The 24617-nt window shown below is 48.0% G+C and overlaps 2 protein-coding genes across 3 annotated transcripts; one reads left to right on the top strand and one right to left on the bottom strand.

The window, feature by feature from the left end:
- The first annotated feature begins 1459 nt into the window (after nt 1–1459).
- On the top strand, nt 1460–11243 carry LOC130148706 (cytochrome P450 2W1). Of its 2 annotated transcripts, XM_056337583.1 has the most exons (9): nt 1460–1701; nt 4362–4524; nt 5765–5914; nt 6025–6182; nt 7500–7670; nt 8728–8869; nt 9198–9382; nt 9983–10124; nt 10623–11243. In XM_056337583.1, the coding sequence occupies exons 1-9, from the start codon at nt 1519–1521 to the stop codon at nt 10808–10810; spliced, it is 1482 nt and encodes a 493-aa protein (XP_056193558.1). In that variant the 5' UTR covers nt 1460–1518; the 3' UTR covers nt 10811–11243. The 2 variants fall into 2 exon arrangements, with proteins under 2 accessions (XP_056193558.1, XP_056193559.1); XM_056337584.1 differs by lacking the exons at nt 8728–8869; nt 9198–9382; nt 9983–10124; nt 10623–11243 and adding an exon at nt 7888–8602.
- Nucleotides 11244–11766: 523 nt separating this feature from the next.
- LOC130148708 (cytochrome P450 2W1-like) lies at nt 11767–24617 on the bottom strand. The gene is made up of 9 exons (XM_056337585.1): nt 24364–24617; nt 21780–21942; nt 19754–19903; nt 19514–19671; nt 18930–19103; nt 17808–17949; nt 17265–17449; nt 16616–16757; nt 11767–14875 (listed from the first exon to the last, which is right to left on the bottom strand). The coding sequence occupies exons 1-9, from the start codon at nt 24559–24561 to the stop codon at nt 14685–14687; spliced, it is 1503 nt and encodes a 500-aa protein (XP_056193560.1). The 5' UTR covers nt 24562–24617; the 3' UTR covers nt 11767–14684.

The raw sequence follows: 24617 nt of genomic DNA, 5'->3' as shown, positions 1-24617 counted from the left end.
CAGTCAGCCCGTGGCCTGCCCGAGGCGGGTGGGAGAGCCCAGGCTTGGAGGGGTGTTGTGTCCAGAGTAAGCGTGAACCTTGCTGCACCTTGGAACAGTCCCAAAGCATCCTCTAGGCTGATACCATCTCACAGCACAGTACGGAGCAGTACAAAATCCTTGTGATCTAAAAGAGCTCAAAAAAAGATGTCAAATGTTCTTTTCCTACCTACAGGACCATTGCATCATTTGTGAGGTCAGGGTAATTTTACAGAAATGATGTGTGTTTCCACTAATGTCTCTGACAGGTCGCACTGTCAGGAACCAGTGGGAACAGCGGATCTTTTACAGAGCTTCCACATTTGTATGGATTCAATAATCTAGCTCTCCAAGACATGATTTTTATATCCATTTCGTAGTGTATAGAGTGAAAATGGTACCAGTTAACACTGGATGGGGAGCAGGAAGCAATGCCCCTCACTACAAGACCCGCTCATGGAAGAGGGAGGCATGGCACTGCACTAAGATTTTGGAGTTTGCATTTGTGGTTTAGTTTTTCACTGGCCTCTGATGGGGAAAAAAAAACCAAACAACCAAGAGGAGGTCATAAATTCTGCATTTTATTAAGCTTTCTATAACGCAGCCCACAGTAAGGAAGAGTAAGAACTAAAAATGCCTTGTTAGGTGTTGTGCACCGGGCTGGTGAGCCATTCAAGCCAGGCTATAGGGCTTCCCCGAGGTAAAGGGGGGTAGCTTTCCATACGGTGTGCGGACAGCTCTTTAGGACAGCCCAGCTTCAAAGTGTCAATGAATAAGACAAGTGCAGAGAGAAGCAACAGAGCTTCAGACCTGCAAAGGCAACAAATGGCTCCTGATTTTTTGGCATGTGAATGTGGCCCAGTTCTGTTCCCATTCACTGGGAGAAAATGCTTCGCTGGGAGGGCAGGGAAGGTGGGAGAGGAGGGCAGATGCTCTCCACCAGCTCTTCACCCAGCGTTACGCATGGCCTGGAGCAAGTCTCTTCGCCTGCAGGACCTGCTTCTCCTTCAGTGTACTGTGGGTGAGCAATACCCTGAAGGATTATTTTGTGACCAGCATTTGTAGGGTGAAGGGCTAGAAGGCAGAAAGTAAAGAGCTGTCTGTTCAGAGATGAGTTAGATGAAGATGAGAGGGATGAAGAGGAATCTTAAGAGAAATTTCATGACCGATGCCTAGTAATAAAGCAGATATGGGACTCCCAGGTGCTGGGAAATTGTTGCAGGCAGAAGAATCCGAGCTGGGCTTTGGCAATGGGGCAAACCTGTGCCACTGCACTCAGCAGGGACCTGCAAGCCTGCACCTCCATGAGTTGTGCCTGGACTTTGCCTTTTGCAGGCATACGTTCCAGTTTTTGTGGAGAGCTGGGGGTGGAGGGGAAGATTGTGCAAAGTGCAACAAAACCCCTGACATCATTTACTCTGAATAAATATAACGCGATAACACAAGCATTCTAATGAAGGTTTCTCGGTGGCTTTCCAGAAAGGCAAGCTCCACCAAAACATGGTGGCCTTCACAGCCCTCTTCATCTGTGGGGGGTGTGTGTTGCTTTTAGCAGCCGCACTCTATGTTTTAAAAGTTTTTAAGCAATCAGCTTTAAATTTGCCTCCTGGTCCGTTTCCTCTTCCAGTCATTGGCAACCTGCATTTGCTGGACATCAGAAGGCAAGACAAGTCATTAATGAAGGTAAGAAGAAGTGTCCTTGTTTCTAGGGTGTTGAATGGCAGCATGTATCTATTGAAAATTCTCCTCCGGTGACAGTTCTGAGATGATTTTTGGTGGCAAATGCATTTTAAAAAAAACTGTGATGTTTTAAAGGATTCAGAATAACCAAGGAAACTGTTAAATCCCAGCTCTGCAGAGGGTGATGTTAAATACGAGCAGTGCTTACGTGAGAACTTACTTACACATTGAAAACTATGAGTATCTGCATCAGATCAGATGATGGACTTAAATTTTGGCATCTTCTTTCTGTTGTGAAATACTTTAAAATATTTGAGTGTTCACGTAGCCAACTTGAAAGATGGATGCTTAATTATGGTTGCCAAAATAGCTCATATTCCTTATTTGTGTTGCCAGTTTTTCATGAGAATGGGAATTAATATAGCACAGTCCAAAGAAGAGATGTAAGAGAAATCATTTGGAACAGTGAATGACTTGGACTTAAGCAGGACAAGGTTCTCTGTAGAAGTCACAGTTGCCTCACATCTGTGTTCCAGAAAAAAGGGGAAAATTCCAATGTATCTAGTGTCTCAGAGCCAAAACGTAGCTCAGCAGGCTTTCCCTGTGTCAGGACCTGGGGTGTGAATATCCTGCACCTTACACCAAGCCTCCTGACATCAGGTTGCCAGCAGCCTGAGCTTCGTGTAGGGAAGAGGAGCTGGCTTTCCCCGTCTCATTCCCATCGCTGTGCCATGTGAGGGGCCTCCATGATGGAGATGCCTGTGGAGGTGCACCTTCACCTTTACACCAGCCAGCTCGCAGTGGGCTCAACATCCAGAGCTTGGGAGGTGGGAAGCAGCTGGGAATGTGGTTCCTGTTTCTGGCAAGACCAGAAGTCCTTCTGCAGAGGAGGGTAGGGCAGAGGGGTTTTGGGGTGGTGCATGGATGTGCTGGGCAGAATAAGCAAAGCAGAGGCTGGAAAGGAGGTGAGCAAGGTGATGGCATCTTAGTGAAGCACAGGCTCGGGAGGTGCTGGGCACGCTGGCCACAGCAATGCCTTCTTTCCCACGCTGGACTACAGCATCAAGAAGCCAACAGCCAAAGCGGTCTGCTGCCGAAACCGGCTGGGACAGGGGGCTGTGGTGGCAGCCCAGGGGACCCTCTCGCCGTCCTCTGCCCTTTGCAGTCTGCTCTGCCCTGAGAGGGTCCCCCAGGCTGCAGCTACAGTGGGGTGAGATGTATTGGGCTGGTGGAACTGCAGTAGTGACCTGAAAGCTGACTTGCCAGAAGACTTTTAAGGTATTAGCAAACAAATGACCTGGAGCAGAAAATCCTCCCTGAAAGGAGAATCCCTAAAGGATTTCCCTGTGAAAACTGCACAGTAGATGATGCAGCATCCAAAACATTATTTTGAACAAATTATTGAAATCGGTGTCTGTGAACTATTTTTTTGCATAAATTCAGCAAGTATGGCTATGTTGCTGAAGCACTGATTAGACTCTGCCTGGGCTACCTGGTTGCTTTGGTGCAGCAGGAGGGGTTGCTAAGCTTTGGAGCCTCTTCTGGTTTACATTGCCAGAACTGGTCTCCTTTTACAGGACACCAGGCTTGAGCTCACAATATGCTTTATGCAGTTTCAACTCGGTTGCTCTCAGTCAAGTATAATTCCTTGTAAGGCCTGGCAGGACCATGTTTGTGAGCCTCCAGAGAGCTCCTGCTGCCCCGTTTCTCAGACCTCAGTATAAAGTCCTGCTGTGCCTTGGCTTGAAAACTACTGTGCAGCAGAAATAAGAAGTGGAGTGTGGTATTGTGGTAATTTTCTAAGGCACGCTGAAAGAGCGATGGTTTCTTATGCCTTGATATATCCATCCATGGTGAATTGTATTATATACCTCTTTGCATTAATTGAAACAGAAGTTTTGCTTAACTTTTATTTAACTTGTTATAACAGCTTTCCCGTACCTAAAGGGACCTACAAGAAAGCTGGAGAGGGACTTTTTACAAGGACACGTAGCGATAGGACAAGGGGTGACAGCTTTAAGCTGAAAGAGGGAAGATTTAGGTTAGATATCAGGAGGAAATTCTTTACTGTGAGGGTGGTGAGGCACTGGCCCAGGCTGCCCAGAGCGGCTGTGGGTGCCCCATCCCTGGCAGGGCTCAAGGACAGGCTGGACGGGGCTGGGGACAACCTGGGCTGGTGAAAGGTGTCCCTGCCCGTGGCAGGGGGGTGGAACTAGGTGGTCTTTAAGGTCCCTTCCAATAGAAACCATCCTATGATTCCGATTCTACGAAATAAGGACACCTCTCCTCTTTCATCCTCTCGTGGTGGACGAAGCCTTACAGCCTGCCTGGGCAGCAGTTCCTCCACAGCTGCCTGGCAGATCTTGGTGATGCTTTTATGCTGCCCAAAATGTCTTGTGATGCTCTGCCCCTTTTAACCCGGTGTGCCAAACCGAGCCCAGCCAGCTCAGAAAAACAGTGGGTTTATGGAAGCTGTTGGGTTAAACAGACCAGTGTTTGTTTGCTTTGATTCCTCTTTCACTTAAGTGTCTCGGGGCTTTCTCTCTAGCATCCCTGCAGCCCTCCTGGCCGCAGAAGGAAGAGGGAAGGCAACTCTTCATCCACCCCAGCAGGACATACCACTCCCACCGATGACCTCCACGCTGATTTTTCTCTCCTTCTAGATTTCAGAGAAATACGGCCCCGTGTTCACCGTCCATTTGGGGTTGCAGAAGGTGGTGGTGCTGACTGGCTATGAGGCAGTAAAGGACGCCCTGCTGAACACAGCAGACGTGTTTGCGGACAGACCAGCCATACCTATATTCCATCACATCCAGCATGGGAACGGTACAGGCAGGCTGAAAAGATAAAGACGTGCTTGCTCTGCTGTTTCTCAAATGTGTTGTTTCCATTGCAACAGTATTTAAGAGTCTTGAGCTGTGTCTTGATTGTTGAGGGCCACGTTTTGTGGGGCTTGGGGACAGTTGTTTGTTTTCTTAAGAAAAATACTTCTGGAGGTCTTATTTTCCTTATCAGTTTTTTGCTTTTAGTGGCACTTGGGTCACATTGCAAGGGTGGGTTTTTTTGCAGCGCAGAGGGAAGGAAATTATTTTTCACAATGTGAAGGCTGAGGTCCTTATGCAATCTCTTTTCTGCAGTTACTGGGAGTTCAGACAAAGCATGGATCACGCATGACTCATGACAAAGACTGCAAGAACTGGCAAGAGTGCAATAGCACAGGCTGTTTGTACCTCAAACAATTACATCTGTAAACAGATTTTTGGCATGTTTCTGAATCGCATGTTAAAAAGTGATACATTGCCCAAGACTAGACATTGAAAAACATTGAAGGGAATAATCCAGGGCTGAAAGGAAAAGATCTGATGACCTAATATGTATATAATGCATACAGCATGTGGTGCGGGGGGTTCATCTTGTTTTGAAGAGTGAGGCCCAGTATGAGGAAGGGTATGCTACGGTACTTTCCCAACCACCGTATGAAGATGTAGACTATGTTCAGCCCTGGAAGCCCTCCTGAGAAGGAAGGACTTCTGAATTCTCCCCAGACACCTTCAGTGTTTGTAGTGTTCCCCACCTGTAAGCAAAGATGTCTCCCTGCCACCCCTCCTTGTGCCCCTGCCCAGGATACAGTTCATCTCTAAAATGCAAGTTGTTTGATGAAATCGTTTGTCCTGTTTGTGGCAGGGATGGAGCGGTGTCATCTGCACCCAGCCTTGCTCTCTGAGACAGCTGGGTCGTTTTTCTAAGGAAAAAACAAGTCAGCCCGAGACACAGAACATGCATAGAGCTTTCTACTGTCTGTGGCTGCAAAGAGACAAAGCTATAAACAAGCCAAACCCACAGCTTGGGTGTGGACAGCCCCTGACTCTTTAAAATATTGCCTCCTGCCCTCCTGAACCTACCTGGGGTGGTGCTTTCCCAAACCAGCCCCCACAGAGCCCCCCCAGTCATCTCCCAGGCAGGTTCCTCCAGGTTGCAAAATACCTGCACTCCCCAGCTGTTCCTTTGTTGTTTCTGAGAAAATCCCATACCACCTCGGCAAACAGGGCATGCAATCCCTCTGTAGGTGTGTTCTTCTCTTCTCAAGAGCTCTGGAAGACAACACGGCGGTTCACCGTAGCAACCATGCGGGATCTCGGCATGGGGAAGCGTCTTGGAGAAGAAAGGATGCTTGAGGAGCTTCACTTTCTCATCGAGTTGATCAAATCCTTCAAAGGTGAGCTGGAGATGGCATCAGATGTTTCATACTGCTTTACAGAGCCACTTTGAAGGCCTCTGGGTTGCTCCAGAAATGACCAATAGAGTTACAATTTTGTTAATTTCTAGGTGGACCTCTCCCATTACGATTTTTGAATATGGCTCCCACCAATATCACCTTTGCTATTCTCTTTGGAAGAAGGTTTGATTATGAAGACCCAACATTTCTCACTCTGTTAAGGCTCATAGATGAAGTTATGCACCTTCTTGGCTCTCCGTTCTTGCATGTAAGTTACCGTCTGTGCTGAGATGCTCCACTATGTCATCAGAGTTGGTAGGTCAACCTGATTTACCATTGCTGGATGGCTTTGGAGATCCTTTACGTTACTGAAATGTAAGATTCATAGAATTATAGAGTGGTTGGGATTGGAAGGGACCTTTAATGATCACTTAATCCAACACTGCTGCCATGGGCAGGGATGAGATTCTTTGGTTTGGGTTTTTCCTCCTTCAAGAAATCCTCCTATGAAGGAGGTCCAACACCACGTGGTGGCACTTGGGCAGAGTGCTGATGTGACCATGCTAGCAGAAGGGATGTGCTTGATTCTTCTACGGCCATAAAATGTAATACTGAGGCTTCCAGCAGAGTGGGACTTGGGGTGGGCAGCATCCAGGAGCGTCAGTGGAAATCCACGGCAGTGGTATAGACACTGCCCTCCACGTTGTTGTTTTTAGTCACTTTATTTAGCAAACTGCATAAGAAGAGTTTTCCAACTAAGAGGCTCTCATATGAGCCAAGAGCTCTTGTTGAACTTAATCCTCCGTCACAAGGAATAGAGCATTAGTTACTGAAGGTAATATTGGAACAGTCATCCAAAAAACTGTTAAAAATAATGCTGATGAATTTATTACCTGAGTGAGAACTATTACAGTAGTTGCAATTTGCAGTAGTACGATATCCCTTTTCTTTTAATCTCTATGCCAGGTTTAGTTTTTGCAGAAGACAGCAAAAATTATAACCAGTTAGCAAGAACAAGAGATTTGTGAATCTTATTCTGCAGCCAGTTTATTTATAACATTGAGAAATGGTGTAAGTAACCCCCCTGCACATAAAATGTAACTGTTTATTGTGCTGTGAAATTTAACGATGTTGAGAACTAAGTGTAATTGATTTATAATTCATGTGAAAGTTAAAAATGATGATATAACAACTTTAAAACCTAAGTATTTTGACTTGCTAAACATTTGGAGTTTGCATAATGTGTAATGCTTTATCTTTTTGCTTTATTACCTCTTTAAAAATTTAATTTCATTGTTTCACGAGTTTACTATCCCTTTCTCTTAATTGTATTTTTTTAAATTCATGTTTATAGGCTCTGTCTAGACAAGTCTGATAGGCTCCATTCATTTCTGTAGAGAATTTTTAGCAAGGGGAGGCATTTTTATACACTAAAATTTTTTAGTTACCAAAAAAGAGAGACACTGATCACATGTCATTTGGTTCCTCACAGAAATGATTTCTCCATTGTGACATGAGTTTTACAAGGTAAAGGGTGAATTTAATTTTTTTATCTCTGATTTTTTTTTGGTTTTGTTATTTTTAGTTATTTAATTTCTACCCATTCCTTGGATTTCTCCTCAAACCTCACAAAATGATTCTGAAAAAAGTAGAAGAGGTGTGTGTGATCTTAAAGAAGTGCATCAAGGAAAGCAAAGAAAATATGAATGAAAACAACCTGATGAGCTACATTGATGCATTGGTATTCAAACAAGAGGTATTTTAACAGTATGATGATCCCTAGTGTCACATCTTACACGGAAATGCTCTGTGTCGCTTGACTAATGAACATGCTCTACCACAGTCTATATGAAAATATTTAAATTTGGGGTAAACATTCTCCTATTTTAATATATTAAATACTGCCTACTGAAGGAAAAACATGAAATAATGAACTAGACCGTATCACATGCATGTCTAAAACTTGTCCTCAGGTGTCAGCTGCAGTCCCTTCCTTGCTGGAGAGAGGGAGAGGGCTAATGGCATTTTCCCAACACGCTCCAGGCAGACGCATCCCTCCCTACGGACTGGGAGAGGGCAGCAGATGCCCAGCTGCAGAGATGCAGGGGTTCCCACTGCGTTTGAGCAAACGCATCGCCAGCTCCCACGTAGCGGATTTACCAACAGGAATGATAGTGTGGGAGTGCAGCAGGGAAGGACCAGTCTGTATTTGCCCTTTTTCTCCAAGTGTTTGCACCCGTGTACTTGAGAGGGGTCGGGGGCAGGATGGGTACTTGGGCTTGGTGCCTTGTGCGAGTGCCTCAGCTGCTGCATGCAGGAACGACAGCGTTCCCCACCAGCAGCATGAAGCAGGGGCAGCAGGGCTGATGGGCCAGTGGTACCCTGGGCCTTTGTGGCTTCCCTGTGGCTCCTAGGAGGGCCTGGAATATGCAGACAAATTCCAGCTCCCTGACCTGGGAAGGCATTGTCCTGCACCTCTCATCATTTTCCCACCTTCTCAGGATCCACAGGCAGGGGATAGAAGTCCTGAGTTGACCAGATAACCACTATCTGCCCAGAGCAGATAAATGTCATATGATGTTGGAAAATAAATCAGTTTGTCCAATTAATTCATTTTTGGGGAGCAAAATCTCAAGTGTGAAAATATTTCTGCTGAAAACTGAAGCATTTCTGTACTGAAATGTCAAGGCGGGGTATTGTGGCACTTGCAATTCCCATGCATCCCACTGTAATGTCACTGAAGTCTAGGTTTCCCACCCTAGTTCTCTTTCCATGCTAACAGCAGTGGTTTTTTTCTTTGTATTTCCCTAAAGGAGCAAAAGAAAAGCAATACAGTTTTTCATGATGCGAATGTATTGGCCTCTGCGCTCGACCTGCTCATGGCTGGCACTGAGACAACATCCACAACGTTGCAATGGGCCATCCTGCTGCTGCTGAAGTACCCCGAGATTCAGGGTAAGATGCCTTTATGGTTTTGCTTTTCTTACATCGCGTACTGAAGTACTCCACAGCGACTTCGGAGGTGATGCACACCTGGAAAAGTTTTGTAGCCTCTCACGTGTGCCAGAGCACCCGCAGTCTGAGCATCTGGAACCTGTCCACCTCCATCCAAGTGTTGTATGCTGCCGTTCAGGACCAGAGGGTCCGAGGGGTTGTTCTCTACCTGCTCCCAGGGGCTGCAGACCTCCTGCCCTGGGGCAGTCCAACCACCAGTCAGCCTGAGCTGGGGTTTGCAGGTGCTTTACCGCTGGGGGAAACTCTGTGCCTTTCTCTTGCCCTGCAGAAAAGGTGCACGCAGAGATTGAGCGAGTTCTTGGCCCTGAGTGCTTGCCTACCTTCGAGGACCGGAAAAACATGCCATTTACCAACGCGGTGATCCACGAGGTGCAGAGGTTTGTCAGCCTCCTGCCACACGTTCCACGGTGCACCTCGGCTGACACCCACTTTAAAGGCTACTTCATCCCCAAGGTACCTGCTGCTCTCCAGGCAAAGAGGGGGATGCAGCACACCAGTGACCCTCGGGGCAAAACGTCACGGGGAGTAGGGGACCTGGAAGCACAGGGCCTTTGGTGGGGCAGAGCCAGTTCCCTCATCCCCTGTCTCCTCCGAGTCCAGACTGATGGCAGTGTGACTCAAGGGTTACACACACAACTTCCCTTGCCCGTCTCTCAGTCTTCATGATCTGGAGTCTGTTCCTTATTCTCTTCGCTCTCTGTTGCCATCCATGCCCTGCAGAGCAATGCTGCCTCCAGAGCACCATGGCATTGTCTCACTGCCTTGCTTGAGGCAAGCAGAGAGCAGCTGGGCACCGAGGAAGCCACATCTTCTGCTTCGTAACTCAGGAACAGCCAACAGCAATTGTTGTTCAGTCAGAGATTAGTCAGTAATTCCAGGACCCACGCTAACTAGGGGTCATACGGTCACGTACCCGCGCAGAATTCAGTTCTTCAGAGGTAGAAGTTTGCTTCCAGACACAGCCCAAAGGGAGGAACAGTTACATGGCTGAACAGGGAAGGCAGAAGCTTGCTACATCCACACATGCTAAAGCAGAGCGTGGTTGTGCTGCAGGGAACAACAGTGATTCCTCTGCTCACCTCCGTGCTGCTGGATACAACACAATGGGAGACGCCGGATGAATTCAACCCCAACCATTTCCTTGATGCGGATGGGAACTTCATAAAGAAGAAAGCATTCCTGCCCTTCTCCGCAGGTAATGACAGCGTTCGGTCCTGCACGGGGCACCGAGTTCCCAGTGTCCTTGGGAGATATCATCCCGGTGGCAGGGTCCCAGCGTCAGGCACAGGCACCCATGGTGGGATGGTTTAGGAATACCCGCCCTGGGTTGTGCTGACTTGCAAACAGCCCCTCAGCCCATACTGGGAGGCACACCAGACCCTGGTGTTTAAAGACACTACTGGGACCTACAAAAAATTCAACACCTCAAGCAAGAGTTCAGCCTTCCATCTGCCTTGGGAAGTTTTAGGGTGTCCCTGATCAATTCCTTGCAGGCTCAGAGTGAAACAGCCCTGTTCATATGCCTGTAGGAGATCATCAGTGATGGCTGCTGAGTGTCATGCCATGCTGTTTTGCATTTTTGAGGCCTGTACTGTCCCCCACACTATTGCTACCAAGCCGTAGGGAAGAGGTGTCAGGCTGAGGCACCATGTACCCCATCACGCCCCCAAAAACTGTGCTTTTGGCATTGCAGGGCGGCGAAACTGCATTGGAGAAAGTCTTGCCACGATGGAACTCTTCATCTTCTTCACAGGCTTGATCCAGAAGTTTACTTTTAAGCCTCCACCTGGGGTTAAAGAATCTGAGGTGGACACGACTGCAGAGGCTGGATTCACCATGAGGCCCCATCCACAGTGCACCTGCGCTGTGCTACGCTGCTAAGGCCAAGGCTCCGAGATGAAAAAAGTACATGTGATAGTTTTGTATGAGCCTAGCAGATGTACTAAGGAGAAATCAGATCCCTGTGCAGCAGCTACAAGTAGTGTCTGCTTACTCAAAGCCTTGCAAGTACTGGCTATGTGCTTAAAATACCTGTTGAACAAATTTTTGTAAGAAGCAGAGGAGGACTGGTGGGTAAGGTGACCTAGAAAATTCCAGCCAGGCACATGACTGGAAATGACAGGACAGTCACTGCTGCACGCAACAAACACACAATGTAAGAAAGTTGTCCTTGTTCTGGGCTTCTGACAGCGTTTCCCAAGGGTGGGTAATTTCTTCACTTAGAGAGTAACAGTAGGTACAAAAACGTCATCCATCCCTTGCTCTTTTCCCATTCTCTGTTGCACACAGGATAAATTATTCCCAGATGTCTACACTTTCTGTGTGATGGATGCTCTTCCAACGCTTTCCAGACTTATGATTTTGAATCTCAGATACTAAACCCCAAGACTTTTCAGGTTCCACTTGCTCTGAGGGACCTCAGCATGGTTCCGTGGGAGTCTTTGGCCCTTTCTGGGTACAAGTTCTGCTATGCCTGCTCTGATGTGGGGCTTAACAGCTCTTCCCAGACAAGTGAAGACTCGCCCCCCTACATTTTTACAAAGGTAGCTCAGGTACACAAGGACAACTTTTCAGAGCACCGCGTGTGAACAAGCAAGCATGCAAAGATGCTTCTAAAATGCTCTTTCATTAAGCAGCACAGAAGCTGGGCAGGTGCAGGCAAAGTGACACAAAACCTGCCCATCTCCTGTCTCCTCACTTCTCCCAGCTGTCTGTGAGGTTTGTCAGGACCCTCCTGCTTCCTGGCATTCCCTTCTGCTGAAAAGGCTGAGGAGAAGGCTTCTCCTGTTCCCCGCGTACCACTTGTCTATTTACCATCAGTCTGGAAAAATCGTCTTGGCTGCCAGCCCGGCTGGCAGGTGAGCGCTGCTGGGCTGGGGGTGCGGGAAGCCTCGGGGTTTCTCTCTGCCCACCCTGCAGAGCTGGGGGGCTGAAGGCGCGGTGCCCCCCGAGGGCTGCGGGGGGGCTGCCTGGGACTCCCAGGGATCGGGGTGCCATCTCGTGGCAAAAAGAAAACAGAAATGATGTTCTGCACAACCTTCTTGCTGAGGGCGGCGGGCAGTGGGGCTGCAGATAAGGAGGCAGCCCTGATTTGACCGATCTACCCCACCGCTGCCATCCTTGCACCTGCCCATTGCCCCCCCTGAGAGCAGCGTGCAGCGCCGGGGCTGGCAGGGTGGGCTACGGGACACGCTGCCCAGGCAGCCGTGCGTGGCACGAGCCACAGACATGGTGCGAGTTGGATTTGTTCGGATCTTACTTGAAAAATCAAGCCACCTGTCCCGCCCCAAGATGTTTGCCTTGGGTCAGGGCAGTGTGTTGCAAGGCACAAACATGTTTTGCAGCTGGAGCGAAGACCCTCGGGGCCACTGAGGAATGTGGAAACGGTATTTCTGCCCCTGCGAGCCAATGTTTTCTGCTAGATAAATGTATAGCTGAGTCATAATCAATGTTCTGCCATCGTCTGGCTGCACAATACATGGGAGGCAGGCACTTTCTCTTGCAGAGATAGATTCAGCTAATTCAGCATGCTGGGGAGCAACCGCTTCCATCCACCTGCTAGCACAGGCGCAAGGAGGGTGCACGGCACTTTCCAGAGGAATCAAAGAAACCTGTTTCCCATGGATGTTTGCACCTCGTAGCTCATGGCTCTCGTTGAGGCACAGGTACTGCTCAGCCTGCTGAATCGCTGGCTGTGACCTGCACTGCCTCTGGCTCTGCTCTGCCTGCCAGTACAGAAGCTGATGTCCAAAAGGAGCGGGCTCCGAAGGCTGCTATGCCATGTAGGAAGGGATCCATCTCGCTCCTGCGAAGCCAAGAACCCAAGGGCCCATGGAAAGGGGTCAGGTCCGAGGTTCCACCGGTGAATTCATGCAGATTTGAACCCAGTCCAGTTTTGTCCCCTGGAGCACTCGCTATCTGCAATATCTGTCTTTTGAGTTCATATTGCTTTTGGAGGGGGCTAGAGCAGGAACCGTCCTGGCCTCTCTGAAGCCAAAGACAAAAGTCTTTTTTTATTTCAGCAAAGCCAAAACTTCCTTCATTGAGTTGATATATGGCTTGCTCCTCACGTGCTTTACCTGCCTCTCTCTGCCTTCCCTGCAGAAGACCCCATCCTGCTGCCACCACTCCTCAAGAGTGATGTTACCAGCAGGTGATGCTTTGGGAGAGCAAGAGGTGAGAGGCTCAGGGTCCAAGGCACTAAGCAGAGGGACAGCATCAGCATCAGTGAAGGTGGCAACCTTTCATTTAGCCTCTGCAAGCAAGAGTTGAAGACATAAAAGTGAAAAACAAATGCCATCCCCATGACTGACTAGTAGTCCATAGCTGAGCACAAAGGGAAAGATCTTTGCCCTGGAGAACCCACTCTGCATATATGGCGGGTCTCCTGTTGAGCTTTTTTTGCTAGGATGAGGCTATGCAGAACCTCTCACTTGTAAGATACAAGTAGAATTATAATGTTTGTTGTCACTCTGGGCTCAGGGTCAACCTTTCATGGCATCTCCATTTCTGTGAGATGCAAAGCTGGGTGGCAGGCATATGAAATATGATGAAGACATTGGATTAAAACTTTATTGGATTCCCATGAAGGGGGAAACAAATAATATGATAAAGCATGTGATAAGAAAATGCATATGGAGAGGTGGCAATTCATAGACAGATAAATGGATGGAAAATTGCCTGAGCTATACGTCAACTGAAATAAGATTGTGAAATAAGATGATGGCAGGCAAGAGTGCTACAGACAGGGACAACAGCCAGACAAAGCTACAGAGGAAAGGAAAATAACCCACACTGGGTCTTGTCTCATCCCTGACCCCAGTTTTCCTTGCATCTGTGTGTGTAATATGGGCACTGTGAAATTAGACACTATTTGCAGGGCAGTTGCATGGCTGGTTCCCATGGCCAGACCCCAAATAGCAGACTGGCTGCTGTTGTTGGCTCTCACCATTAACCAGGAGGTCTGAAGAGAGGAACAGTGTTTGATCCCACTTAACAGTCAGGAAAGACAGAGATGCGTAAAACTAGAAATGGGTCTAGTTGGGTTTTCTGTATCGTTAGCCTTTTATGATCAGTTGCTGGTACAAATCTCATGTGAACTTATGATTTAGACTGCAAACTTAGAAATGTAGATCTTGTTTTATTCAGACTGTGAAGCAGTGTTGAACGTGGTGGTAGCAGCACTTGCGTATCTGAACAGGTTTGCAGAGTCTGGGGCATCTTTCAGGCCGTTGTTCCAAGGCAGAAGTAACTTTGTCCTCAAATCACATGAATCGATTTGTTTTTTCACTCTCAGCATTTGACTTGGCTGCCTAGGCTGGTAGGGTTTTGCTAGAAGCTATGGATAATTAGGGAACTTGGGAAAAAGTTCACGAGGTGCTTAGGGATGGTTCATGTGCGTGACCCACGGTGTATTTCTGCAGCTCCCGGCAAACAGGGTGTGTCTTTCCTCAGGATTTCAGGCAGATTTCTGCATCATGATGAACCTCACTGCGTTGCCATGGGAGCCTGGGTGTCACACCTACTACTCACGGGCTGCATCCCCTTCGCCAGACCACCTCCTCTATCCCTCCATCAGCTCCATGCGCCTTGTCTGAGACAGGTGTAGTGGTGGAGTGGGAGTGGATGGAGACAGCGGGAAGGGGATGTGGAAGAGGGTGATGTGGCAGGATGGGGGGATGGCGAGTCCTAGTATAGCTAAGCTGGGTCTAAGCAGCTTCCCCACTTGTTGGGCTGCTGGGCAGCAAGGCTGTGGTTATTCACGCAGGACAGCACAGGTTGCCTGAGGCTGAGGCCTTAACGTGAAAGTCGTTTGGGGGACAGTAAGGTCCAAGTCAGACTCTGAAACTCCTGGTTGGGGTTGAAAAGTAAATGTCTGAAGCAACCCTACAAAGAAGACAAACAGCTCCATCTTGGCGAGGCTTTCTCCAATGCAGTTCCTTCGCCCTGCAGATGAAAGCAGTGTGATTACTTGAAAGATCAAACTAGAATGTTTGCCATGGACACGGTAGCATCTGAGATGTTGGAAACAGAAGCGAAACCCTGAAATACACCAGAGCATTTTGGGGCAGAGAAGCAGCTAGAAGTAGCTGTCCCAGTCACACTGGCACAGTGTGCCTGCCTGGTCTCTTTTGTCACACAGACACCTGCAGCAGCAACTGACAGCCGTGTTGCAGGGTTATTATGCGTTCATGATGTACCCTCTTCTCTCCTTAGATCTTCCAACCCCTCAACATCTTTAACCCTTTCTCTTTGAAAAGAACCTAATAGGAAAATGCTACCTCCTCCCAAAGTGGAATGGTTTGAAACTCACTTTTCCCATGGAATTGATCCTAACATCCCACTTTTAGAAAAAGTCTGCGTTCCTTCTTTCCTACCCACTTTTTGTGCTAGATTCCCAGCCCCTGCATGATGGTCCCCGTATGGCTGAAGCACTTGGTGGACAGCAAGGACTGGCTTCCTAACACCCAAAGTTACTGCTGAGGGTCTGGTTGGAGCATGTTCTGGAATCCCTTCAAGCCATCCTTTCAGAGGAACAGCCGGGAAGTGTAAGGTGACATGGGAGGGTTCTGCAGGACATCTCCCTTTATAGCACTTACAGGCTCCTGCAGTGCTAGGATTTGTTAAAGTCCTAGCAAGTTCTGCCCCTCATAACGCACGCTGAGGGCATGGGCTAAGGGCAGGTGTTTCTGGAAATGAGCAACCTTTGGAAGCATTTCTGGCTGTCAGGAAGGCACTGTGGAAGTGATATTTCTTCTTTTAGGATGGCTCAGGGGAGAGTTTCTGATGTGTAACAACTGTTCCTACCATTAGCTCAGTTTAAGCCCAAGGCAGGCTGGGTTTATGAGCCTCCGGGGAGAGAATGTTAATTGTATTTTGCAGGTAGAATTGAGATTTAAAAAAAAAATAATAATAGTTTGTGACTTGACCAAAATGACAGTTGGAGATAGTGTCAGGATGCCAAGTGTCCTATCACCTCCGATAACCATGGGGATGTACGTCTTCCTCTGAAAGAACAGTCCTTGCTGGGAATCCTTGGCAGCTCTCAAAAGTGCCGCTGCAAGAATCACAGTCCAAGGTGATTTCTGGGAGCAACCCAGGGCCTTGGATTGAAGATTTCACAATAATACGTGTAATGAGTAATACGGTTTGGTGTACTCTGTCCCATAGTAGGTCTCTGCTGGCTGTAACACCCAGTCAAGGTGCAGGGCTTACTGGGAATCTCTTTGGCTCTGGTGGGCAGTGGGTGAGGCCTTGTCCATCAGACCCACTCACATGTGGGACTTGCCTCGAGATGGGAATTGAGGGTCCCTGGATTGTACCCTCACTTCCAGGATTGCTCATGAAACCCCGTCATAGCCGTGCTGGCATCCCCACCAGTCCTGTCTGATTATCCACCTACTCCTGACGGCTTGGAGGCATTTTTCCACCTTCTTTTGGATGCAATACATCTTCTTCCTCGTCTCTCCTATTGAACCTTTGGGAACCCATGCCTTCAGTGGTGGGAGAGCTGTGCTCTGAGAGCAGCCATTTGCCTGGATGCAGAATAACTGACTCCATTCAGTTGCCTGGTTGATTAGGGACCGAGTTAAAGGCACTACTCAGCCATGAAGACCCCTTTTGCATATGTTGTGGTAAATGGTCCTACCATAGCCCCAGGCCAGTGCAGATCAGCCCTCTAGTTACCTGTGGAGAAGGGCAGGAAAGCTCCTCTCTTTACAAAATTCCCTTCAGCATCAAGGAAGTGGTTGGGGTTGAACTGATGCGGTGTCTCCCATTGCGTCTTGTCCAGCAGCACTGAGGTGAGTGATGGGATTACAATTATACCCTGGAAGAAAAGTACATGAAGGCACAAAAGACAGCAAAAGTGCTCTGGTTTTTGTTCATTTTGTGACACAGACTTCTATGTCTTAGGAGATTTGCTCCACCTGGGGTAGGTGGAGACCCTGAGGGGTTTATCCCATCAGCCAGTAGAGAGAGAGGTCACCGAGATTTTCGCAGCAGTGCCAAGGACAGAAGCCAAACCCCACGTGGTGCTATGAAAACCCCAAGCAGGGGGTCAGGTCCTGTAACTTCCCTGGCAGATACTGCACTGTGCAGATGCCACCAAGGGTGTAAACCAGGGTCACTGGTGGAGTAAGTCCTGAGCATTAGAGGGGCTGAACTGAGTCCTACAATACTAGTCTCATAGACCCAACACAGAAACTCTTCTGGGAATGATTTTGAACACCTACTTTGGCCTTCTGTCCTATAATTCCCTCTAAAGAAACGGGTCTCTCGTGGCACTGGCAAGGCGAGGAGGGTGCTGTGTTCCTGGCATGGAGCAGTTGCCTACCTTGGGAAGGAAGTAGCCCCTGAAGTGGGTGTCAACAGCAGTGCAGCGGGGAACGTGGGGCAGGAGGGTGATAAACCTCTGTACTTCATGTAGCACTGCATTTGTAAATGGCATGTTCTTCCGATCCTCGTATGTGGCCCAGCTTCCAGCTTTGACAGTTCTCCCAATCTCCTCCTGCACCTTTTCTAGAAGGAACAAACAAAAAGGATGTGCCCCAGCAAGGAAGCCAGCTCCCGCCTCAGATTTGGTTTTGTGAAAAACATGTTTTTCCGGGGTCTGGAGGGAGGGGATTCTTAAAACACAAGCCTGGGTTTCCCCACTCTATTTCTAGTTCAGGCACGCATTTCCCCAGCATCATGCTTTGATCTCCACTCATCTTCTCTCCTCCCAAGGCAAAGGGACTGTTTTGTTGTGACTTTGATCAGCATCTAATTACATCAGGAGTTCATAACAATAAAGAGATGGGGTTCAGCTCTTAAGGCAGGCCTCTCCCCTCCCCAGATCAGCTGTGCCATGGATGGAGCGTAGGCAAAAGGAGCTCACTTTGAATCTCTGGGTATTTCATCATCAGCAGGATGGCCCACTGGAGCGTTGTGGCTATGGTCTCTGTCCCTGCCATGACCAGGTCGAGTATGGATGCTATTAAGTTGTCATCATGGAAGAGGCTGTCTTTCTTGTTTTTCTCCTTTAAAAACACAAGCAGTAAGAAAAGTCTTCAAACCGTCAGACTTTGTATTCAGCAAGCCTGGGAAATACTGCATCGCCTATGACGCTGTTCACTACGATCTTGTGTTTGGGAACTGGGTGACAAAATAGGCCTGATCCTGTATGCACAGCATTCCCCGAAGGTGGAAGCACCAAAGATGGAAGGTTTGGAGTGGAGTTTTGGTTCAGCATCCATCTCCAGCCAGAAGCGGGCTGAAGCCCAGGGCCAGATGCAGAGCCCAGTCTCTCCCCTGTACAGAAGGAGATTCAGCTAATCCTCGCCCTGGGGGACTCCCCCTCTCCAAGGGCAGGTTTGAATTCCCAGCAATATTCAAACTGACCTTTCAGGCCATTGCTGTTGGGCTTTAGGGCTGTACCGACCCTTCCTCCACATAGCTGGGTAGAATACTTAGTGCCTAAGGTTGGCCCAGATCCAGCTGGAAAGAAGAAAAAGCTCAGAGCCCAAATATTTAGTGTTGAATGAAGTCAACTGATGTGTGAAACTGCCGAGCCTCTGCTAAAGTAAGATGCAGGGCAGGGCTAGGACTTGTACTGGTGATTTATCATTCAAGTAATTTAAGTTTATCATTCATCTTGGAGCAACAGTATTGATGATTAATTGATTTGTTGTTGTAAAAAGAATGGCAGAGTCAGCTTTCGTGCAAATTCATATCATTTTCTACTAGGAACGAGAAGCTGATCTCACATTATTAGTGCTGCTATTTCAGGAGTGGACTGGGAAAGTGCCTTTCGTACCTTAATTTTGATAGAAAAATCCCTGCAGTAAATTACACCAACAGTAAGAGACTGGCATCTCATTTCAACGCTGCTAGAGTAACATAGGTAAAATAGGTTTACATGACATGACTGAAATCAAGACTCAGCAACTGTTTTGGCTAGAAAATCCAAACGAGACATTGCAAACAGTCAACAGGTCAACAGAGCTAAGCAGTCAAATACCTCCTGTTGCTTGAATATCAGTGCGTCAATGTAGCTCCTCACGCTGTTCTCATTGATGTCCTCCCTGCTTGCCTTCATGTATTGCCTTAAAATGACGCGTACATCTTCTATTTTACCAAGCATAATCTTGTGAGTTTTGAAAAGAAATCCAAGGAACGGGTAGAAATTGAAATACTAAGGAGGGATTTAAAAAGAGAGGCATGTAAGTCTGCAGAAGTATCAGTTTTGTCTTGCAATAGTAGCATCTTAGCATCCCAGGGACTTCCCGGGCAGATTTCCATAAGGGAGGGGTTTGCAGCCTTTGAGCCTTATTTAGCACTACCCAATTTTAAGCATTTATGCCGTTCTGTTGAAACAGACCCTCCGCACAGATGTGCACAATGGTTCAAAAGGAGAGTAGCAAAGGGGAATCCGGCAGCACATTTGTGGTGATGAAGGTGGCACATGAGAACTGTCACATTTTAGGTGTAATGGCTGGTTCTGTACATTTGACAACTGCTGAACTAAATCCTATGGTTTGTGTGGCTCACAGATGTAATGTGCTAGTGTGAAAAAATTGTTAAGCTGTGGGATGGGTTACTTACGTTCAAATATGGAGATCCCAGAAGAATCATAACTTCATCTATGAGTCTTAAGAGAGTGAGAAATGTTGGGTCCTTATAGTCAAACCTGTCCCCAAAGAGCATGGCGAAGGTGATATTGATCGGAGCACAGTTGAAGGACGGCAGGCTAAAAGGTTCCCCTGCAATGGGAGGAGCATGGAAATGTTAGTGAGGTGTTGCAGCAGCAGTGACACATATGAGGCTGTACAGCACCGTGCTCACCTTTGAAGGATTTGATCATCTCAATAAGGAAGTGAAGCTCCTCAAAAATTCTCCCTTCTATCATTTTTTTCCCCATGCCGAGGTTGCGCATGCTGGATACAGTGAATCTCCGAGTTGTTCTCCACAGCTCCCCAATAGAGAAGAACAAACCTGGGGAGGCCATGAGACATGGTGCTGGGCTCAGGCATGGAGCAGCCCCACCGCACGAAACCAAGTAGGGGTCTGGATGAGCAGGGATCTCCACAAGTGTTTCTGCTGCCCAGTTTCCCATGGATTTAGGGACTAAGGGTCTCCCATTTCTGTGCGCCCCTTCCCTGTATCCTCTCAGCTCCATTCTCCCAGTCTCACTGAGCCTGAAGGTTGGGGAAAAAAAAGCTCCCACCCAACCCAGTTTGCCCCAGCCCTCTCCTGAGCGCAAGCTAAGCTGGTATGGCTTTCAGACCAGTACGGGTTGGCTGTAGAGCTGAGGAGATGTTGGTCTAAGTCAATCATGCAACATTTCTGACCCTGTTTGATTGCAAGTCTAAGGCCTCATCAACAACCTTGTATCTTTGAAGCTTCTACCTTTGTCCTTTTCCAGTCATAAAGGTATTCTATCTATGTGGGGTGGGATAATTCAGTCACCTCGACCCTGGTCGCTGCTGAATGGTTTATTGAGATTCCCAGCGACACTGCATTTTCAGCAGTGGCAAAGATACTAGTGTTTTGTGAAGGTTTCTGAGCTCATGCCTTGATGATCACTAACACCACCAAGCAGGGATGGGTATTTCATCCCGACTGTTGGAAATAGTCTTTGGATTATTGACACAATTTTTTCTTTTACTGTCTCAGACTGTGTCAATCAAAAAGCTGGATTCACAGTACTTTACATCTTCATCTTGGCTGCAAGGTTTTTAAATGTGTTTGCTTTTTCTAGAATAAACACTGCTTTAAAGCAGTGTAGTTTGGAAAGCAAAACTTCTTGCTCTAAAAATGTCAAAGCAAATTTCTAAACTTAATTTTAATTTTTTCTTTAATTCATGCAATTTCTTCCAGATCTTTCCTTTCTTTCAAACACCTTTGGAGTCCACAAATCGGCATTTTCTAAAGAAAAAATGTTTCATGGGAAAATTTGTGACCGTTATTACTTAACAGCCCCTGTGAATTTACAGCTCTGGGTCACCTCTAAGTGGCTCAGACTTGAGCTGAGAAGGTAAGCGTGAAAGGACTTACAGTGCAATACTGACAGTCTCCCACAGGGATATTTTACATGTAGATTAGCTCTGAAAAATGTTTTTCTCTCCATCGATTCCTTTTCCTTATGTAGCGATAAATTCACCTATTGATATTATAGCTGGGTAATTTAATTTCTAATTGTAATCCCAACTTCAGCCTGTGACTAGCATATAAAGCTGCCTTTTGGATGCTCAAAGCTAAAGCCTCAGCTGGAGCAGAGGATAGAAAAACAAGGCAAAAAAAGTCCTCTGAAATACTCAGGGATGGAGAGTTGCCTTGGAAAAACTACGGGGTTGTCTGTGGGGCCAAATTTCCAGCCTCAGCCTATTGCTTCTGCCTGAACCTGTTTCACTTTGGTGCACCCAAGAGCCTGTTCTGGGCGTGGGGGACTGACGATGTCCAGAATTGTGGCACCTGGCAGTGGGAGAAAGGGAAAAACCCTACAGCTCCGAACAGCCAAACCAGTTAGTCCAAAGTCCCCTGAAACCTTGAGGAAGGTTTGTAAATGTGGTGGTGGCAGCGAGCCACGTCTTATGGGAACTAACCCCAGAATGACCACAGTGCTTTTAAAAATCCCACTCCTCACCCTCTAACGTTTAGGATATGGATCAGCTGCAAGCGCATTAGTAAAAATAGTGAAAAGCCAGGAGGCATTGCATGCGAATGAGGAAAGCCAAATGTTTTCTGCCAGCTTGGCTTCAGAAGGGTCCAAGGGGGATGTTTAAAAGCCGGGCTCCGGGGATCCACAGTTAGGCTGGTACTAAGCGACGGTGTCATCCCTCCCACCCGCTCCCGCTCATTGCTCTAGTACCGTTTCCGTTCTGAATTTGGTCAAATATTGGGATGGATGGTCTGTCTACAAACTCCTCTGTGTAGTTCACAAGCGCCTCCCGCACAACTTCGTACCCGGTCAGGACCACAACTTTCTGGAACCCAAAGTGGAGGGTGAAGATGGGGCCGTACTTTTCCGCAAGCTGAAAAAGAGGCGAGCTGTGATGGTCAGGAAGGGAGGGAGAGTGCATGGGGCAAACGCCTGTTGCTTTCTGAAAGGACATATTGCGCCCTGGCATCCTGCTGGGCACTGCCTGCAGAACAGCACCTGTGGGCTGGAGCTCGTCACGGTCAAACACAAGGCATTTTGTACAGATGCCTGGCTTGCATCCATATGGATTTTAGGCTTCTTGCCATGAAAGAACCCCCAACCCCATCACTGCGTTACTAATCTGGTTTTACTGTCAAGAAGAAAATCAATGAAAAACAAAACCCCCACCTAGAGTTAAAGACTGGACCTCAAAGGGCAACACAAGTTCGCAAACTGAGAAAGAGGAAAACAGAGAAGGAATTTCAGTGCAAATAATGATGCTGTCACACAGGAAAGCTTTGATACGATGCTCCTCTCATACCGAAGCACTCCTGCATCCCTGCCATGGGACCAGAGGAGCTGTTTGCTCCATGCCAGGCATTTAGTTTGCCTTGGATGACCACAAATTGCAAATCCATGCCCCTCTGCTCGGACCTGGCTTTGGTACCTAGAGCTCAGCTGGGCACAGCAGGGAAACCCGCAGCAGAAGCAGGAGGCTACCTGACCTGCTGGCTGTCCCCGCGCTTGTACAGAGTGATGCTCATTTTGCACTGAGAAGGCTCTGGATGTATCTTTGCCATAACACAGAGAAGCTCTTCCACTGCCACATGCCCCAGGACAAATTCTCCGCGGCTCCCCACCAAAGCTGTGCCTTGCTGAGTGGTTTTCAAAAGCAACGCAGTGGCTCAGGGAACTGAAAATCCCTCCAGGAGCATGTGGTCCCGCTGGCATGTCCCACGTGTGCCCCCGGAGCCGCTGTGCTGTGCGCAGGTCTCTGCCTCTCTTTGCCAAGGAAAGGGGTCTGTGGCAGAGCAAGCTTGGCTGATGGGTGAATCCACGCTCCATAAGGATTGTCATACGTGTGCCTGCTGCTACATGTCTGCGTTCTGCAAGGGTGAGACTGTCATGCCCCCCCTCAACCCTGCCCGTGTGTCTCCTTGGCACTGCACGGGGGACTGTGGGAGGCTGCCTGCTGCTGCCTGCTGCCACCCCATTGCTGCAGCTGCAGCTGGCTCCCCAGCAGCTTGAAAACAGCACATGGGAACAGCCGAGAAGAGTTCGGGCTGGGCTGGAGCAAGGGGATGGGCAGCCACCGTCCAAACGTGCTGCCTAAGCAAACACGTGGGGTGTGTGTGCAGCCTTAGCCTGCGCCAGCTCCGCCGGCAGCTTTCGTGGGGGAGAAAGGGGCACCCCATCAGGTGCCCAGCCAACAAACACTGCTGCTGTTGCTCAATGCAGTCCCCTTTTTTTGCTCTCTGTGGAGTGAGATGGAGGGATAACTCCTCTGGAGTAATCCCAAAGTAAAGGCAATAGTAGACAATACCCAACACAGCCTAGCAGGTGATGAAAGCACGCGGAGGTAATTCCAAACAGCCGTTCAGAGGCTGCAGCAACATCTGCCCAGCCCCACTGGGTAAACTGACCCCAATCCTGCCACTGCTCCTACACCAGCGGTGCTGGGAGCCTCACCCCATGGCAGTGCTAACCCACCGCTCGGCTGCTCCCAGAAAACGGCCAGTGTTTGCTGAGCACCGGCGTTACGGGAGCTGCGCCGACACCTCACTGTGAACCGCCACTGTCTGTTTGCTCACTCTCTCCCTGACCCGGCGCAGGTTGATCCCCAAGGGTGCTGTCTGCTAGAGCAAGGGGGGAGTGTGACATGAACACCCCAGGCTGTGCCAGCCTCCTCTTGCACAGAAGAATAGTTTACCACCGTTAAGTGGGGTAAGTTCTCTTAATTACAGGCTAGTAGAAGAGCTTACAGGCTATTCATTCTGATTTCCTTAGCGCAACTTCTCCATCCCTCTCTAGTACTGCTGTCTAGATTTTAATGCATATCCAATTAATCAAGAGGGAAATGGATTTTGCAATGGGGCATCTGGATTTGGCCCTCTCTGAAGCAGTTTTGGGGTCACTGCATCGTGGAATTCCCCTTGCCAGTTCTCCGGGGCAGAGGGGAGGGAAGCAATTTCATTTCATGTTAGTTATGTCCTAATGCTTTAAAAGATTTCTGGGTGTCCGAGCTGTCAAATTAATATTTCAAATCCCACAAGCATTATATACTTCATGTACATCATCGCAATTACATGAAGAAATCCCATATTACCCAGAGGTCTTTTTTTAATGGTTGATCGCTCATAAATGACATCGCATCAACACAGACATTGGCTAGAAAAAGCCCAGAAAAATATTATAAAGCAATTTCCACACCTTTACAATTTAGTCTGAATTAAAAAAGATTAAAGGTTCTCACTGATATATCCCAGGCAGCTTTAAAATCTATGAGGGTCTGGGTTTGGGGTTTTTGTCCTACCTTCATTAGTGATTTATCTTGCCTTCTAAGATCCACCAAGTGCAGGTTACCAATGATCGGAAGAGGAGTTGGACCAGGAGGTAATTTAAAAGCTGAATTTTTATAGCCAGTTGAAAAATAGACTACAGCTAGTAATACTGCTGCACACAGCAGGCAAATTAATGCAGGATCAGAAATAAATGAAATTAAAAAAGACATTTTTTTAGTAATAATCTGGGTTTTGGGGGTTAGAAGCAATAAAAATGCAGTGGCAC

This window comes from Falco biarmicus, chromosome 4 (genome assembly GCF_023638135.1).
Source record: "Falco biarmicus isolate bFalBia1 chromosome 4, bFalBia1.pri, whole genome shotgun sequence".
Taxonomy (NCBI): Eukaryota; Metazoa; Chordata; class Aves; order Falconiformes; family Falconidae; genus Falco; species Falco biarmicus.
Note: the sequence above shows the minus strand (reverse complement) of the source record. Positions and strands in the feature narration are given on the sequence as shown.

Excerpts from the sequence above, each read along its gene's own strand:
- LOC130148706 (XM_056337583.1), top strand. The coding sequence starts at position 1,519 with ATGGTGGCCTTCACAGCCCTCTTCATCTGTGGGGGGTGTGTGTTGCTT. Across the intron at positions 7,671-8,727 it reads CATTGGTATTCAAACAAGAG|GAGCAAAAGAAAAGCAATAC; the intron begins GTATTTTAACAG and ends ATTTCCCTAAAG. Across the intron at positions 8,870-9,197 it reads GAAGTACCCCGAGATTCAGG|AAAAGGTGCACGCAGAGATT; the intron begins GTAAGATGCCTT and ends CTTGCCCTGCAG.
- LOC130148708 (XM_056337585.1), bottom strand. The coding sequence starts at position 24,561 with ATGTCTTTTTTAATTTCATTTATTTCTGATCCTGCATTAATTTGCCTG. Across the intron at positions 21,943-24,363 it reads AAGATAAATCACTAATGAAG|CTTGCGGAAAAGTACGGCCC; the intron begins GTAGGACAAAAA and ends CCTCTTTTTCAG. Across the intron at positions 14,876-16,615 it reads TTTCCTGCCCTTCTCCACAG|GGCGAAGGAACTGCATTGGA; the intron begins GTAACTAGAGGG and ends TTTCATCTGCAG.